Source organism: Thermobia domestica, chromosome 2, assembly GCF_964235325.1.
Source record: "Thermobia domestica chromosome 2, izTheDome1.hap1.1, whole genome shotgun sequence".
Classification (NCBI taxonomy): Eukaryota; Metazoa; Arthropoda; class Insecta; order Zygentoma; family Lepismatidae; genus Thermobia; species Thermobia domestica.
In genome coordinates this window covers 358,787,241-358,804,935 of record NC_137455.1, presented here as the reverse complement: position 1 = coordinate 358,804,935, position 17,695 = coordinate 358,787,241, and the positions used below count along the sequence as shown (strand labels likewise).

The 17,695-nt window shown below is 36.4% G+C and overlaps 1 protein-coding gene across 6 annotated transcripts in view; it reads right to left on the bottom strand.

Moving 5' to 3' along the window:
• aralar1 (calcium-binding mitochondrial carrier protein aralar1) overlaps window positions 1–17,695 on the bottom strand; it is a 321,349-nt gene that overhangs the window by 72,190 nt on the left and 231,464 nt on the right. For all 6 annotated transcript variants that reach the window (XM_081749350.1, XM_081749352.1, XM_081749355.1 and 3 more), the window contains 3 exons: window positions 8,026–8,165; window positions 4,293–4,439; window positions 1,535–1,676 (listed from right to left, as the gene is read on the bottom strand). In XM_081749350.1, coding sequence (XP_081605476.1) covers window positions 1,535–1,676; window positions 4,293–4,439; window positions 8,026–8,165 — 429 coding nt within the window. The remainder of the gene's footprint in view (window positions 1–1,534; window positions 1,677–4,292; window positions 4,440–8,025; window positions 8,166–17,695) is intronic.

Here is a 17,695-nt window from a genome sequence, read left to right as displayed (position 1 = left end):
ATCATAACCCAACAATGTGGAATATCTGAAAATATATCTCAACAGTGATAAACATTTATTTCAGTAACAATCAATCATATCTATAGCCTTTTTATACGAATTATTTACTTTTCTACCTTGGCTGAGTTCAACAGCATTTGTCACCAAGTGGATGGCGTTTGAAGAATGTGAGGAATGGAATAACAAGCTTTCCCCTTAATTGTTATTTATTTTATTTTATTTGCCACTGTTTACAAGGTGTGATTTATCATTTTGAATTCTCAGTGTATTTATTTATTTATTTTACTATGTAGTTCGGTAAGTTCTAGAAAATTATAGTACAGTTTTTTTTTCTTTCTTTAATGGATAAACGAATAGTGCTGGAACTAGTGAAGTATGCTGAAATAACAATTCGACAATGACACATTGCCTTTTTTCTTTCTTGGTGGAAGACAATCCTGTACGTCTTTCGATGTTAGGGGAATTGGCACCACACATTGGTTTGCGTGCCTGTACTACAGCCTTTTCCTAATTAAATTACTATTCTAACGGAGGAATGATGCGAAAATGAAACTCACAGAACAATATTCGATCTGTGAATTGAGAGACCCATGTGAATAAAAGTACCTTGCAGAAAATGGCTGCTAAGACTGGTTAATGTAGGAGATCGCAAAGGATTCATAAGCAAAATTACAAGAAAATAGGAAAACAAATTAGAGCACGCTTGTTCATGTGTACTGAAAGTTACATTGGAGTAAAATGATCCGATCTAATTTCCTTCGATGTACACCCACCCACTTTCTGCTTGGATCATTGCTTTATTTTCAATCTAGGCTTACTTCCTGCTTTCTTCACCTATGATAACGCTGTACATTATATTGGTATAAAAAGATCTTCCATAATACACGTCCACTCACTATTCTTTATACATGACTAGTAGTTTTACAAACGTCGTTTAGCTAAATATTTCGGTGTGACTTTTTTTGTTGTACCATTGGTACTTCTTACCCACAATATAGGTCTGTAGCTTATATCCATTTCGAGTTACAAGGAGCACATAGCTTACAACTTCCAGTAGAGCTTTCGTCACGTACTAAAGCATTCATATTATATATATATATTTCCCTTTTTAATTCGAATTACTATAAATGTGAACCTTTCTGTGAACCTTCATACGAATAAAGGTCCACAGTCAATTAGTATTTATTATTATTATTATTATTATTATTATTATTATTATTATTATTATTATTATTATTATTATTATTATTATTATTATTAAATCACTGACGTAGTGTGTCCATTCTACATTATTCTGTAGGTTTAAATTTTCGCGAACATCACTTGTGAGATTTAGTTCTTCCGCATAATAAAGAATTGTCAAGAAGTACGTGATTACTGTGCAGAATTCGAGTTCATGACTTGTCTAGTTTTGGAAAGAAACTATTTTGATTAGAGAAAAAGAAATTACTAAATTAAAAGTTCTATTATCTCTTTCATTAATCCTACCTGTGTGTTGTTAATTTATCAAGTGTGCGTATTAACAGATACGAACCTTTTGTTACTTCTTGGTTCCTATTACCATTCGTAGCATTTAAATAAATCCTCTTCACTAGTTCCATATTATTTAGAAGATAATTGAAGGCCATAAAAAATGGGAAGCTAACGCGATGTCCACCATGGCCACCACCAGCTGCCTGCAAAAATATAACACATTTTTATTTTTCGAATCTACGTCCTCAAAGAAATATTTTATCATTAGTTAACTAACAGCTTTTAAGCTTTCTCTTGTTTTATCTTATTTTGTTATACAGAGTTTTAACAATTTAACATAGAGACCTAACAGTGTCACACAGAGTCCTAACAGTTTCACACAAAGTCCTAGCAGTGTCACACAGAGTCCTAACAGTGTTACACAGAGTCCCAACAGTTACACACAAAGTCCTAGCAGTGTCACGCGGAGTCCTAACGATGTCACACATAATCCCGACAGTGTCCCCACATACTTTTAACACTGAGCTGTAAAAATACTTTCGAGAAACAGAACAAATAAAATGTAAATACAAAGAAATGAATTTTGCCCGTTTTCGTTAACGAATCTAGAACACTTAATTATTTTTGTAGTTTTTATTAAGTTTCATATTTGTTAAAAATCTTAAAAATCTTATGCCTGTTAGGCTAAAAGCAACGGATGATTTAGGCAAGTGGATGATGAAAGAATTGGTTGAACTGAGAATGTGGCAGGAAACGGGAGTTCTCCGAAAAATCTCACGGACACGATATTGTCCACCGCAAACTTACTTGGCCAGAGATCGAACCAGGGACCCCATCCACCAGAGATAAGTGCTCTACTACTGAGCCACCGTGCCCTCCATCCATATTTGTTGAGTTAGAATGCCTTTAAACCTTATTCTTCCTGACGCTTTCTTTCGACCTGTATCTTCTCTTGCTGCACTGCATTTTAGCCAGAATTTTCATTCGATCATCTCGATCCACAATATACGCAGTTACATTGCCATTGCTCTCTTTGCAGGGGTGGATCCCCCCCCCCCAGAAGAGGAAACTTTCTTATTTTATATGTATAAATAAAATCCATCCCAGAGTTTGGAGCCCTTAAAAGTAGCATTATGACAACCCACCGCCTCCCCCCAGAAGTCGGTCCTGGATTCGCCCCTGTCTCTTTGGAGCCAGTAATTTCACAGAATCAAATATTAATTTCGATAATAACAAAAATTGCATCTCCCCCCACTCATTCTTCTTTCCAAGAATGGTAAAAATCACTAACCGGGAACATAAATTATTGCATCTATACTGACATGTCAATACATTGTTGGAAGTTACATGTAAGTGTAAAGAGAAGTATTTGACTGAACATACGAACCAGAATAAAAGAACATCTTCCTACCAAAAATAAAAATCAAATCTCTCCGAACATATTTAGAAAATGAAAAATCTTCTATTCATTTTTTTTCTTTTTTTTCAGAAAAGTCTGCTTTAAAGTACCTTAAATAATGTATTGAGAAAAGTAACCACAGTTATCAAATGGATAAATTTTACAAGTGCTTCAAATGAAGGAAGTATTAATTTTTAAATTAATAATTTATTTCCTGTGTATGCAATTAATAATTCATATTCATTTGTACGTACAAAGTATTTCTACGTATCTTTTAACGTGCGGTACGAAGAATATCCACGGAAAAAACTGAAAAATAAATGATAAATTCAATGTACATAAGTACAGAAAGTTCTTTTAACACTAAACACAGTAGGAGTAGATGCAACGTAATATAAATAATAGGTTTTTGGTTCAATGTGTCAATGCAATGAATCGAATGTTTGAGAACTAACTCCCTCAAGAGAACTCGTATTGCGTGTCAAAATAGACCACCCAACATACGCACCCTATTACCCCTAAAGTGCCAGTAATTAAAAACGATTAGTTCAACCAATTCAAACCAATGATTAAGATTAGTATTAGAAAAAAAAGAACGAAATAACGAGAAGGAAGGAAGGAAGATAGGTAGGTAATGGGTAGTATATTGGCATGCAACGTACCTGCTTAAATTACCGATCTTAATCAATTTTGACATTTAGCAGATATACAGTACTAGTAGAATATCCGTTCTTCGCACGGGGAAAATAGGTTCCATTTTGGACATAAAAGGCTAAATTTGGATTTAAACTGCATCGGAAGAGTCACTACTCGTCCCAGCGACCCCGAAAACTATGGATTCGACACTAATATCGGACATTTTCAATCATTTTCAAATATATTCCCCTTCCTCCCCTCCCCTAAGTTGCACTGTAAAAGTGAAATGATAAAAACCATCCCAGGCTTGAAATTCATCTATGTTAAAAATTTGATCGAGATCGGTCGTGTGGTTCAAGAGTTATTCAGTCAAAAACGTAGTCACTTTCATTTCTATGTATTTTTTTTTTAATCTTGCTCCTCCCCCTCCCCTAAGCTGCACCGTTAAAGTGAAATGATAAAAAACATCCTAGTCTCGAACGTTATCTATGTGGCAAATTTGATCGGAATCGGTCTCGTGGTTCAATAGTTACAAAGTCTCAAACATAGTAACTTTGATGTTTATATACATATACCTGGGTACATAGAGAATCAAAATGGTTCGAGTTTCGGTGATGGTAGGATTAACTGATACAAGTTCCTTGTATACCCTCTGCTGTAAATTTTGATGCAAGATCTATATTATTTCTCGCACCAGTCTGTCAAAGTCTTACTTGTATGTAACAAAAGCAGGAAGGTTTACATTTAAAATAAATAAATAAATAAGTAAATAAAAACTACTCACTGCAACTAAGTTCGATTTGACGTCCTTCGTTAATAGATGGCTCTTGATACTGATCATAATATCTTGAAAATCGAGAGCCGAAATGAAGCCAGTCCCATCTTTGTCAAATTTCCGAAAAGCTTCTACAGCATACTCTTCATGGAAGTCCTACAACAGGCATACAAAATTAGTAATAAAATCATGTTAAACATAATTTTAAAAGCATCTTTATTATTATAATTCTAACAAACAGTAATGATCAACAATTATTCTTTCAGTAACTGTGTGTTACTAGGGTTTCCAAAGACAATTAGTGTAGTTGGAAAAAGATTTCTCAGCAACAAGATGGCAACCAGATAAGTACAAGAGTTTTAAACTCACTTTTAATACGCATTTATTATTTTTGAATTATAGACAAATTATACATTTAAGTGATTTTCTATAATATGTAGAGAGTAGAACAATCAAACATATCCGGTGCCAAAAATAATTATAAATTTAACTCAAATTATTTTTACTGCAGGAAGTTAAGGATTTATGTATGTGCCATTATGGTTACATCTTGGTATATTACTAACACAATTTACTATCAAATACATATTTATACTTTTTTGATAAAAATAGCTGACTTAGCCTAAAAAACAGGTTGCAACTTTAATTTTATAACCCATAAGTGGTTAAAAAAGAAAAACACTAACAAGACGGACGAATGAAAAAGTAATCAACTGAGAACTTTTGATATCATTGGCGTGTTTTATTTTCCCGTTGTTTCTAACAATGAACAGTAGGTTAACATACGGTACAAGATTTCTTTTTTTTAAGATAGTTTCCTGTCAGTATAACACAATCTAAAACAATGAGAAATAGGGTGGGAGCAAGTAACACTACCACACTTTTTATTTATTTATGTTTTTAAGGAGTGAACTGAGTACATATGAATTCTTAAGAGCCCGACATACTACAAATAATATGAAATTTCATTTTCTTTTTGCTTGTTTTTCATAAAAGAAGGAAGATAATGAAATGCAACTTACCACAATCATATATAATATTATTCTACAACAGAAAATATGAACTCCAAGAATTTTCAGTGTTGCCATCCATAGAAATACAGTGTTGCCAGAATAACATTTCCCCCAAAATCTAAGTTAAGACAGCGACTAGAGGAACGAACTCAACTGTATTTGATTAAGTATCATGTTGTCTTGGAATCATGTGAACTACTTTTTAAATAATAATTGTATTTAGTTTGTAATAAACAAAAATAGTTTTAACACACAGTTATTAAAATTAAATAATAATGTTATTTAAAAAAGTAATTTACAGGATACCAAAACAACATGATACGTAATCAAATGCAGTTGAGTTCATTCTTCTAGTCGCTGCCTTAACTGAGATTTTGGGGGAAATATTATTCTGGCAACACTGTAATTTCTACGGATGGCAACATTGAAAATTCTTCGAGTTCATATTTGCTGTTCTAAAATAATATTATCTATGATTGTGGTAAGTTGCATTTCATTATCTCCTTTCAATTATGAAAAACAAGCAAAAGAAAAATGGTAAATTTTGTATTATTTTTAGTATGTTAGGATCTTAACGCCGGTATTTATCTTTTCGAAATTTGACCAAGAATGGCAACAGAGAAGACTGTTGACACACCAAGGTCAAGTAAACACCTCTACGGAACATGGGAAGAGTAATTATTTAAAAGCTAACAAGTTTCAAGTTATTAATACTTTAGTTCATGATACTTCTTGCATATCTTGGTATGTAGTTTGAAAACTTTAAAATTGCATGGAGTTTCTTTCATATGACTTTTAAATTTATGGATACTTCTCATGTTTCATTTTTACATTCCCATTATTTTATTTATTTATTGTGAGAACGTTCAAAAGCGAAGAACGATTAACCCTTTCTGTTTGTAGTATTTTAATTTATTTATTTATCTTAGTCTTCTACTTTCCAATGATGTTCGGATAATCTAATAGGGCAATGGTCTGCAAGATCTCTTAAGATCTATTTCATTGGTTAGGACTTAGCATTTGAAAACCAACAGACGTCAGTACTATAAAAGTAAATCACGAAGGAACTGATGCCTTCCCATGTCCATATTCCACTATGCCAAGATAGGTTTCTCAGGCCAGATGCCACATATCACCAAACCACGTGGTGTAAAAGCCCATTTGAGGGCCTAAGCCGCTCCAATGCCATCTGTCAGCGACTCAATGAACTATTTCCAGTCTAGCGACTAGCATGTGTTCACCGTGTTGCATCGCCCTGTCACCAGCGTATCGGGAGCTTTCTCGACCTAGTGGTCGTCATGTCTTTCATTCACGTGACTCCCCAGTATGCCTCATGACACTGGGTGGACGCCGAAAAGTGGGGAGCATCGGCCGGGAATCGAACCCGGGACCACGTGGACATAAGTTCAACGCTCTAACCACTAGACTACGGTGTCCCAAATGCCACATATGTAAGATTAAAATAAGAGCATTTCGAAATTATAGAATAAATGTGGTAAACACTGTTGTTTACTTTTAACATTTGCCTTTCAAAAAGCCACTATTCCATTCATTCAAATCAATTACATTTTGATAATTGAGTGATTTATATAATCTCGTTCACTGGAAAGCCAAGGAGCTTATCATTTGGAATACTAATTTCTCTTTCCAATATTATACACATTGAGGCCAAGTCCCATTTAAATAATTTTTCAAAATATAAAGTTACCGCAATTGTTTCACTGAGTTTCAGAAAACTGGATTTTACCAAGTTCTACATACAAGATACTGAAGGCATATAACAATAAATTAAAGTTTTCCAGTGTTTTGCTCGCATCATTACATATGTTTCATGTATCGTCACCTCGTCATAAGTACGCGCCTAGGCCGTAGTCCATTTCGATCCACGCTTGCTGTGTCTCCATTGATGGTCATCAACGCAGAACTAATGCACATTCTCAAGTTTGTGCAATTTTGCTGGTAACGCTGGCAAAGGGGAAATAAAAAAAAAAATAAAATAAAAAAAAACATAAACCGTTCTTCGGAATGCAGGACACTAAAACAAATAAACGTTTCAAACATTCTAAAACATTAAGGGCCTTATGCAGAGACGTTTTGAATGGTGATTAGTGCCATACTAAAGAGTTCGACTAACATATGTTTGCTACAGTAGTCAGGCCTTTAGCATGGCGCTAATCATACTTCAAAAAGACTCTGCATAAGGCGGTAAATGTTTTCTGGCAGAAAATCGCTACCTTGCAAAATAAGTGTTTATTCCACCAATTCAGTGACAAGGAAATCTTCATGTGCAAATATGGTGATTTATTTATTTATTTATTTATTTATTTATTTAACTATCACCAGATACAGTTCAGAGGCCATTTGATACTGGATATCTAACAACAACAACAACAACAATGGAAAGGATTTGGGAAGGTAATGGCCAGGACCTGTTTAGTAGGTACCATCCCGGCATTTATCTGGTAGGACTGAGGGAAAACCCTGGAAAACCCCAGTCAGGATGGTCGGCAGTGGGAATCGAATACATGACCTCCCGAATGCGAAGCTAATGCTCTACCATTTGAGCTACTTTGCTTGAAACAAATATATGTAATGCGCACAAACAAGTGTAATTTACGTCTTTGGAAATACAACATTTTAAAACCTAATGAATCACTTGTAATAACTCTGTAAGTTTAGGAAAACAGGGAAACACACATTACTTAAAATCGAATATTATATAAACTTACATGAAGAAACTGGCTGAATTCTGCATAACTGACTACCCGTTTTTTATCCTTTCCAAAATAAAGTTTGACGAAGCCACCATCCATATCAAAAGGAATTCGTTGGTGCAACGTCGTTCTTTTCATTACCTCAGCGAACTCATCTGAAATTCAAAGTTCATAACATGTTTACGTAAAGACAACTTACGTATCGAGTCACAAAGACAAAAATACGCAATAGCTACTACAAGAATACGGCAATTTACGAAAAGATTGTTAAATGAAAATATTAATAAATTTCGATTTTTGCTCACGTATAACTGCAGAAAGCAGCAAGCAAGTTGTTAATAAAATAAGCACAACAATTATTATTATAGACGAGACTTTTTTTTTTTTTTTTTACTTTTGTATGAATAACAATCAACACACACATAGATTAAAAAAAAATATCAATGCATAATTTCATCAACAAGAAATGTTAAATACAAGGTATTCAGGTTTATAGTGATTAAATTAAAGTACACACAGTTTACCTGTGTATGTAAACAGAACTCTCTGGTAGGTTTGTCAAGCAAATCTTCACGCTCAATGAGCTAACAATATTATATTATATTATATTATATATATACAGGGTGTCTCAAAAGTTCCCTAATAAACGGCAACTCTATTATTATCACAGTTACAACAAAATGTAAGAGGGGAAACCGTCTCCAAATATGATATTTTCAATCTAAAGTGAAGGAATTTTTTAAATTGGAAGAGTCGTTTGGCCTATACTCTCTTTATGCGCCTAATGTTAAATGAAAACGCAACGTTACCATTTACCTGGACCCACAACATAAGTGAATGAAGTTATTGTCTTCTTCGCTAACATGTTGATGGTCAGCCCCGATTTCAAATAGTAACTTCATTCAATTATGTTGTTGAAAACAATCTCACTAAAGAGATTGAAAACAATATTTGGAGATGGTTTTTCCTTTTATATTTTGTTGTAACTCTGATACTAACAGTCAGGGGACTTTTGAGACACCCTGTATTATATACATTATATCTGGTTTTCCTCATCGAGTAATAAAAGGATAAACAAAAAAAGAGAAATATAAGCATATAACAATTAGGTAAAGATCTGCATAGGAAAATAATTTAAGCAGTTTGCCCTGATGAAAACTGCCAGCTAAAACAATTGAAATATTGGCTGAGAAACACGCATTGAAGGAACATTACAACTGAGTCCCTATAGTATTATTATTTTCTTTATTCAGGTTCGATTTTGATTCCACAGTACTGATACCTGTCTTGAAATTTTTAGTGACTCTTCTCGGGCTATCAGCCAGGTGAAGGTATTAACATCCGACGTTTCGAATGCAGACATCGCATTCATCTTCAGGGATTGTAATGAAGAGACCGGAGACGAGAGCGATAATATTTATTTATTTATTTATTTATTTATTTATTCTGCCTGTTTTGACTTACAATATGGAGAGTATCTCCTATAAGTTGTCATATCTATATAAATGCAAATTGTAATTACAACTTATTACACCATTTGTAGTACAAAATTATAAACAAACATCACATGTTAAATTTGTTACATCATTACATCATATTCATACACCGTTATCATTTGCAAATTCCTGAACTGAATAATATGCTTTAAAAAGTAACAGAGTACGAATTTTGTTTTGGGTATTAAAATTTTCCTCTTTATAATGTGATGGTAACATATTATAAAGTCTCGTACAATTTAAATAAACATTTTTTTTTTTTAGTATTTGGAGTAATTTTATTGTACTACGTAAATGTCGTTTAATTGCCGCGTGTTGTATGCATGAATATCTCTTGTTTGTATAAACATCTGTTTTTGTTCTGTTTCACGAAGTGTATAGATTTATATATGTATAGGCTTGGAAGGGTTAAAATTTTTGTGATCTAAATATTTGTTTACAGAATGTTGTTCTATTTAGTCTGAATATTACTCGTAGTTTTTATTATTATTATTATTATTCGAAATGTTTCCTAACTGCATGCGGCTGACCCCCAAAAAATAATTCCAAAACTGAGGAGTGATTGACCTTTTGCATCGTATATCGATAATAAACTATTTCGTGAAACTGTACCACGTAACCACGCATATTATATATATATATATATATATATATATATATATATATATATATATATATATATAGAGAGAGAGAGAGAGAGAGAGAGAGAGAGAGAGAGAGAGAGAGAGAGGGGGGGGAGTGTGACTATTTAGGTGCAGAGCTATGAATAGGAGCTTGTGATTGGCTGAGAAAAATGCTGGCTTCTGATTGGCTGTTGTGGCTACGAGAAATGGCTTTGTTAATTTTTTTTTTTTTTTTTTTTCATGAAAAGGGATGACCAGATAGGGCTGAGTTGAAACGCATTGTAACTAGACTGTTCTTTTCCCGTGAGATAACTATAGCTTCCTTTATGTCAAAAAATTGTTGCACTTGGCTACTATGGTGGTATTTGTAAAATCAATTTTGTGTCCAAGTTCTAGGCTATGCTCCGCTAGTCCTGACTTTTCGGGTTGCTGAAGTCTTATGTAGCTGTTGTGTTCTTTGCATCGTTGTTCTATTGTACGTCCAGTTGTACGTACGTACATATGAAGAAATTCTGTACACAATGTTGGTTTGTTTAATAGAATGCTTAGCTTCACTTAGGAATTTTGATAATGGGTCTACTTCCCGCTTTGGCCAAAACTTCCCTACAGAATGCAGAAAACTGCACAAAAATACGATTTTAAGGTGGCCTTGAAACTTTCTAACAGGGTAAAAAAAACTATTATATAGACGCAAACGTAAACTCTTGCATTGTACTTATGACCAAATCTACATCGGTATGACGAGGAGAAACATTCAAACTAGAATACTAGTAAATCATTCTACAGCGGAAAAAATGGTCCTACACTGGTTTTTAGCAAGTCTTTATTATAAATACATATTGCATTTATTTCCCATAACAGGTTTGTTAAGAGACCTAATCCCGGCGAAATTAAAATGCCGCTAATTTTACAGATATCTTCAAATAGATAAAAGATAATCGAAATGTGGAACAAAAGCGCCCTAGACGATATCATTTTACATGAGACACCGTTATCACGACTCACTTATCTGCTTTCGATTTCGAGTCATTTTGAAAATCGGCATTTATTTTCGCGTTTCTAAACGGCTGAAAACGGAAAGCCACTAGGTGACTTGTGATAACGGTACCCCACGCAAAATAATATTATCTACGGTGTTCTTGTACCACATTTCAATTATCTTTTATCTATTTGAAGATATCACATAATTACTGTAAAATTAGCGGTGACCATATTTGAAATTTTGTTATTACCTGAACAAGCTTAATATGTTTTTGGTAAGTCTTCTCGGACTATCAGCTATGTGAAGGTATCGATACTCGAAGTTTCGAATGCAGAATTGCATTCATCTTCAGGGATTGTGACGAAGAGACCGGAGTCAAATGGAGTCTGCTTTCTCCCCGAAGGGGAAGGGACGTCTAGCTTTGAACGGCTACTTTGTCCAATGTGTATCTTTTCTGTAGATGTGTTTATTGCGGGCAGGATGTTCTGAGAGTTAGGATATATTATAGTTTGTATGGATAGGATTTTATCCTGGAGGCAGGCTTTATCAGTTTCGGTAGTTCTGAATCATATTCTTGAAGATCACCCAGATTGAAAGCCCACACACTTGCCAAACAGGCAAAGCCCATTCATTACCTGGAATTTAATTGAAAAATATTGTGCGTATTTTTTTTTTTTTAAATTTCTTTTTAATGTTTTTGCGAGGTTGGTTATAGCGTCGATTATTGTTCCTGAGTTTTCTGTAATCTTTACTTTATCGAAATTATCCTTGTACGAGGGGGAGTCAAAAAGTAGAGGGACGAGAAAAAGTACATTTATTCTAATGATAAGGTACATTTATTCTAATTTATTCTAATGATAGAAAACTCTCACTCCAACGACTAACGCGGGAGTAAGAGTGACATGTTGCATAGACGTGTTGCAGACGACATTAATTCAGCGCTGGATACTAGCAGTGTTACCACACCCTAATGCGAGAAATTGCAAAAGTCCCTTTACTTTTTGACTTTCGTAGAATCTTTATTCTACTAATTCACTTGCGAACTTTTTGTTAAGATGTCTTCTGAAGTCTTGTAGTTTGGTAATATTGTATATACGATACGCTTCCTCTATTTCTGTATTTTCTCTGGCCATTTTGAGCCAGAATCTTTCTGTTCGTTGTAGTTGCTGTATATTCTTAAGTTGAAAGAGTGGGGAGCCATATGTTAAGTTTGATCTTATTACTGTCTTGTAAATCCTGTTATTTATGCTGGCTGAAATATTTTTGTTTGTTATTATCAGGTGTATGGTACTGACTGCTTTTCTTTTAATGCTTTGAATATGTTGGTTCAGCTGGAGTTTACCATCTAAGGTCACCCCTCGATATGTGGCAGATCTTTTAGGTTTGATGTATGTGTTATTCATCTTAAGTGTTCTATTTAGGTTTTTGACCGTACCCTTGACTGTAGGATATATGACTCGTAGCTGCGTTTTTGTAAAGTTCATTTCTAAACGCTATTGTTTGCACCATTTGGAGGTGTCGGTCTGATTCTCTAATTTTGTGATGATTTTCGATGTAGTCCAGTAGGCTGTATCATCCGCATACAGAGCCAGTTGTGTATTATTTGAGGTAGGTGTGTCGTTAACATAAATTACATAGAGTAGCGGAGCAATAGTTGATCCTTGTGGTACACCCCTTTGAACGGGGATTGCGTTTGATACTTCGTTAAATTTCAGTCGGTTTTCTCCGTATAGTAAGAAAAAATAAATCCACCTGATGATTGTAAGCAGTAGCTTGAGGTTGGTCAGCTTATGAAGTAATCCGTCATATCACACTGTATCAAATGCACTGCTTGAATCAAACAAAATGGCTCCTATGTTATGTTTCCTTTTGATAGCAATTTGTGCATCACTATATATATTCTGATGATGTGTTGTGTGGTGGTGTATGTAAGTCTGAAACATGACTGATTTTCGATCAAATGTCCACTATCCTTCATATAATAGTGTACCCTGTTTACCATAATTTCCTTCCATTAACTTAGAGAATCTAGCTTAAGGTGATGGGTTTGTAACTTTTCGATTGGTTGGAGGTATTCCAGGTTTGAGAATCAAAATGGTGTTCCTGTTTCCAGGATGAAGGTATGTATCCCAGACTAACATTGTAGAGTTCTGTGAGTTTGTGGATAAAATTTTCAGGTAATTTCTTTACGCATATGGCAGTGATCTTGTCTGGGCCTGGGGCAGTGTATCTCTTGCTTTAGAAGACCTCAGTTATTTTTCTGTGTGTTCTCATTGAGCAGTATGTCATGGTCCCTTGGGTGTGCGTCTGCTTTATCAGGTTGAGATGGTGGTGTATTTTGTCCGGTTTCTTCTCTATTTCGTTTGGTCTTCCTCCTCTTCTTGTTGGTTCTGGGATTTTAGTTGTGAGCCAGGTGCTCATTGCCAGATATTCTATCAGTCTTTTTTCCATTTGGATTTGTAATCAGGTCTTCAAGTAGCTGGTGTTGGCTGTTGATGTCAGTGGCTATGACTATTCTTTTGAACTTCGATAGGTCATTTAGGATAGGATAGGTTGTTTTCGACGTTCAGATTAGGTGAGTTGTAAAAGGTTGTGAGGTAGAATGTGTTTTCAATTTGTATAAATAGCAGAATGGAGTTGCTATGAATTTTTGGTGGTAAAGGGTATTCAGTGAATTTAATGCCTTGCTTGATTATTATAGCTGTCCCTCCACTGGCTTTAAGTTCCAAGTTTCCTGTAATTTCTAACTGTTGAGTAACCTGGGATGAATAGTCAATTCCTTTTCCTGAGCATGGTCTCATTAAGTATTATGATTTGAATGATCTTTGACATATGCTCTCAGTTCTTCAGTTTTTTTTTTCTTCCTATATTAACGAACAATAATCGAAGCTTATTGCTGACGTTCCCTCTTTTAACCAGAAGCTTCCGTAATTTCATGAGGTTCTTCGCTGAGGTATTGTGATGTTTGTTTTTTGGTTCGTGTAACTTGTTGTTTTCCTGGGTATAATATGCCTCCGCTTGACTTCATAATATTGATTCTTTCATTGAAAGATGTCTTCCATGGTTCTTCTTAGGATGTTTATCAGATCCTGTGGTTCGTCTTTGTGCACTAGTGTAAGAGTGCTACTCACCCATGTTAGGATGTTGTCCTGTAATATATATATAATTCAGTTCTAATTTGTTCGATAAGATCGTTCAATAGACTGGGATTCAGTCATCCTTAGGCTTCTCACTACTGTGGTTTCTCTATTCTTCCTCTTTTTTCATATTGCAACGTTGAGACCTTGATGTTAGGTGGTGTGATGATCTTTTTGATCTGGTTGTCGGCGTTCTGGCATGGTTTGTCTAGGCATCGGCTACTTCCGGTTCTGTGATTATTAGTTTTGCAAGTAGCACAAAACGTCTTCGAGGCTTCTTTTTGACAAGTGTTAGGTGTGTTGCCCGCATCTGTAGCATTATTGTCTTGATTGTTGAGTTTTCTTCTGATTATGATGTGTAGTTCTTTCCTTGGATAGTACTCCGATTCTCCCTGTAGCATGTGCTCCTTCTTTAACTTTCTGGCTGTTTCCTTCCTGTCCATTTTTACATCCTCTTCTTAGCTCCTGGTTTGTTTATGTAGTCTCCGTGCGTGTTGCTTTATAGATATACTTGTGAAGCAGCAGTTATTCTCAGCCATTTTTTGAGTATTTCTTTGTCTACTAGTAGGTGAGCAGTTGTTTCGTTCCCGTAGTATAGGTGATTTCGCTGCACATGAATAGCTATATACGGAGTTAGGTGATCCCGTCGATGGGAAGAAGGTAGCTTCTGGAGGTAAGTCTTCTTCAGAAGGTGGCTCCCTTTCAGGTGTGTTTTGCGTCGACTTTTCTGGCAGTAACTGGCAAGGCCTCCTTTGATTTCCTCTATTTGTCGGCTGATCATCTATGTGAAGTATCGCTTGTCTGTTTTTGCTTAGAAGGCTTCTACAACTTGTGTTCCGCGGTGTTTTCATATTTCTTCTTTCATTCCAAAGTGGGCCCAAAAAGGACCTTAACACTTTGTCGCTCAGCTTCCAGTAATTTACAAGATGCTTGTTTTTTTGGTGTATGCAGCCCCTTGACCCACCGCAAAGTATCCAGAGCTACGATGTTGTAGGTGTGTATATGTGAAGCTGTTTAGGGGGCTAACTAGAGTGTTGTCTCGTTGGGATAAACTTAGACTATATGCTCTCCGACTGTCGGCAAGGCTTGTACATACAAGAGTGCTTACTCTAAGCTCGGTCACTCAAGAGGCACGGGGAAGCAAATAGTTAAATCTCTCTGTTTGGCTTATTTAACGTCTATACCGTCGGGGAGAGAAATCTATTGTAAACTGGAGCCGGATGGTACTGCTCTTGTAAGGGCGGCACAACCCCTTAGTCTTGTCCTCTAGTCAACCGCAACAGTCAATTCACTTTATGAAGTCTAGTAAGGTAGCTCTAATAAGAGCTGGATGGTATTTTTTTGTAAAATAGCTCTAATAAGAGCCGAATGATACTCCTCTCTTGTAAGGTGGCTCTAATAAGAGCCGAATGATACTCCTCTCTCGTAAGGTGGCTCTAATAAGAGCCGGATGGTACTCCTCTCTCGTAAGGTGGCTCTAATAAGAGCCGGATGGTACTCCTCTCTTGTAAGGTGGCTCTAAGAAGAGCCGGATGGTACTCCTCTCTTGTAAGGTGGCTCTAAGAAGAGCCGGATGGTACTCCGGTCTTGTAAGGTGGCTCTAAGAAGAGCCAGATGGTACTCCGGTCTTGTAAGGTGGCTCTAAAAAGAGCCGGATGGTACTCCGGTCTTGTAAGGTGGCTCTAAAAAGAGCCGGATGGTACTCCGGTCTTGTAAGGTGGCTCTAAAAAGAGCCGGATGGTACTCCGGTCTTGTAAGGTGGCTCTAAAAAGAGCCGGATGGTACTCCGGTCTTGTAAGGTGGCTCTAAGAAGAGCCGGATGGTACTCCGGTCTTGTAAGGTGGCTCTAAGAAGAGCCGGATGGTACTCCGGTCTTGTAAGGTGGCTCTAAGAAGAGCCGGATGGTACTCCGGTCTTGTAAGGTGGCTCTAAGAAGAGCCGGATGGTACTCCGGTCTTGTAAGGTGGCTCTAAAAAGAGCCGGATGGTACTCCTCTCTTGTAAGGTGGCTCTAATAAGAGCCGGGTGGTACTACTCTCTTCTAAAGTGGCTCTAATAAGAGCCGGCTCTACTTTTCTCTTCTCAAGTGGCTCTAATAAGAGCCGGCTCTACTTTTCTCTTCTCAAGTGGCTCTAATAAGAGCCGGCTCTACTTTTCTCTTCTCAAGTGGCTCTAATAAGAGCCGAATGGTTCTATTCTTATCAGAGCGGTACGATCCCTTTGTCTTATCTTTTAGTCAGTCGTAACAGTCAATTCTTGTTTTCGGTTTAAAGTCTTACGCGGACATAGTGTGGTCGCTAATTCTGCTGCTGCTTGATTCCAAAGACTTGTACAGTTTCTGTACGTTTGTATACGAAAGTTTTTCCGCGGTAGCATGGACTGTAAAAACATGCATCTTTCTGTCCGTGGAGCACTTGCACTGACGAATGAGAGACCAGAGATGAGGGCATGTATATATGGTGACTACTTAGGGGAGGAGCTATGAATGGGGATTGTGATTGGCTTTGAGGGAAATGCTGGCTCCTGATTAGGTGAGATATGACGGCTCCTGATTGGCTGTTGTGGCTACGAGAAGCGGCTTTGTTAAATGTCTGTTTTTGTTCCTGAAAAGGGACGACCAGATAGGGCCGAGTTGAAACCATTGTCTCAATTGAGACTGTACTTTTTTCGTACAGTAGCTATGGCTTCCTTTATTATTCTGTCCCAAAACGTTGCTGCACTTGGCTACTATGGAGGTATTTGTAAAAACAAGTAGTGGCCAAGAGCAGCAATTTTTGGGACAATAATAAAGGAAGCCATAGCTACCGTACGAAAAAAGTACAGTCTCAATTGAGACAATGGTTTCAACTCAGCCCTATCTGGTCGTCCCTTTTCAGGAACGAACAAAAAAAAATCAACAAAGCCACTTCTCGCTGTCACAACAGCAAATCAGGAGCCAGCTTATCTCAGCAAATCAGAAGCCAGCATTTTCCTCGGCGGATCACTAGCCCCCATTCATAGCTCCATTCCTAAATAATCACCATATATGCATGTCCACATCTTCGGTCTCTTCAGTGGAATACAGCAGTTTCGAAATGGTCGAACATTAGATGCAGAGAGATGTTTGCCATCATCGTGATTACCTCGCGGAGTTATACCAAGCAGTCATTGACTAAAGCCGGCACACTAACTAGAAAAAAGAAGCTTTAAGCAATACTTTTCCAGCTTTAGAAGACGAAAGTGTTGTGTAGTGTAAGGAGTTATTCCATAGAAGAGAACAAGTAGCCTGTCTTTTCAGATAGGCTGCTTAGAGGTAAAACGATACTTATGCCTGTAGTTCTGTATGGTTGCGAAACATGGCCGCTTACTCTGAGGGAAGGACATAGACTGAAAGTATTTGAGAATAAGATCCTGAGACGAATATTCGGACCAAAGAGAAACGGGAATAATGAATGGCGGATACTTCCTA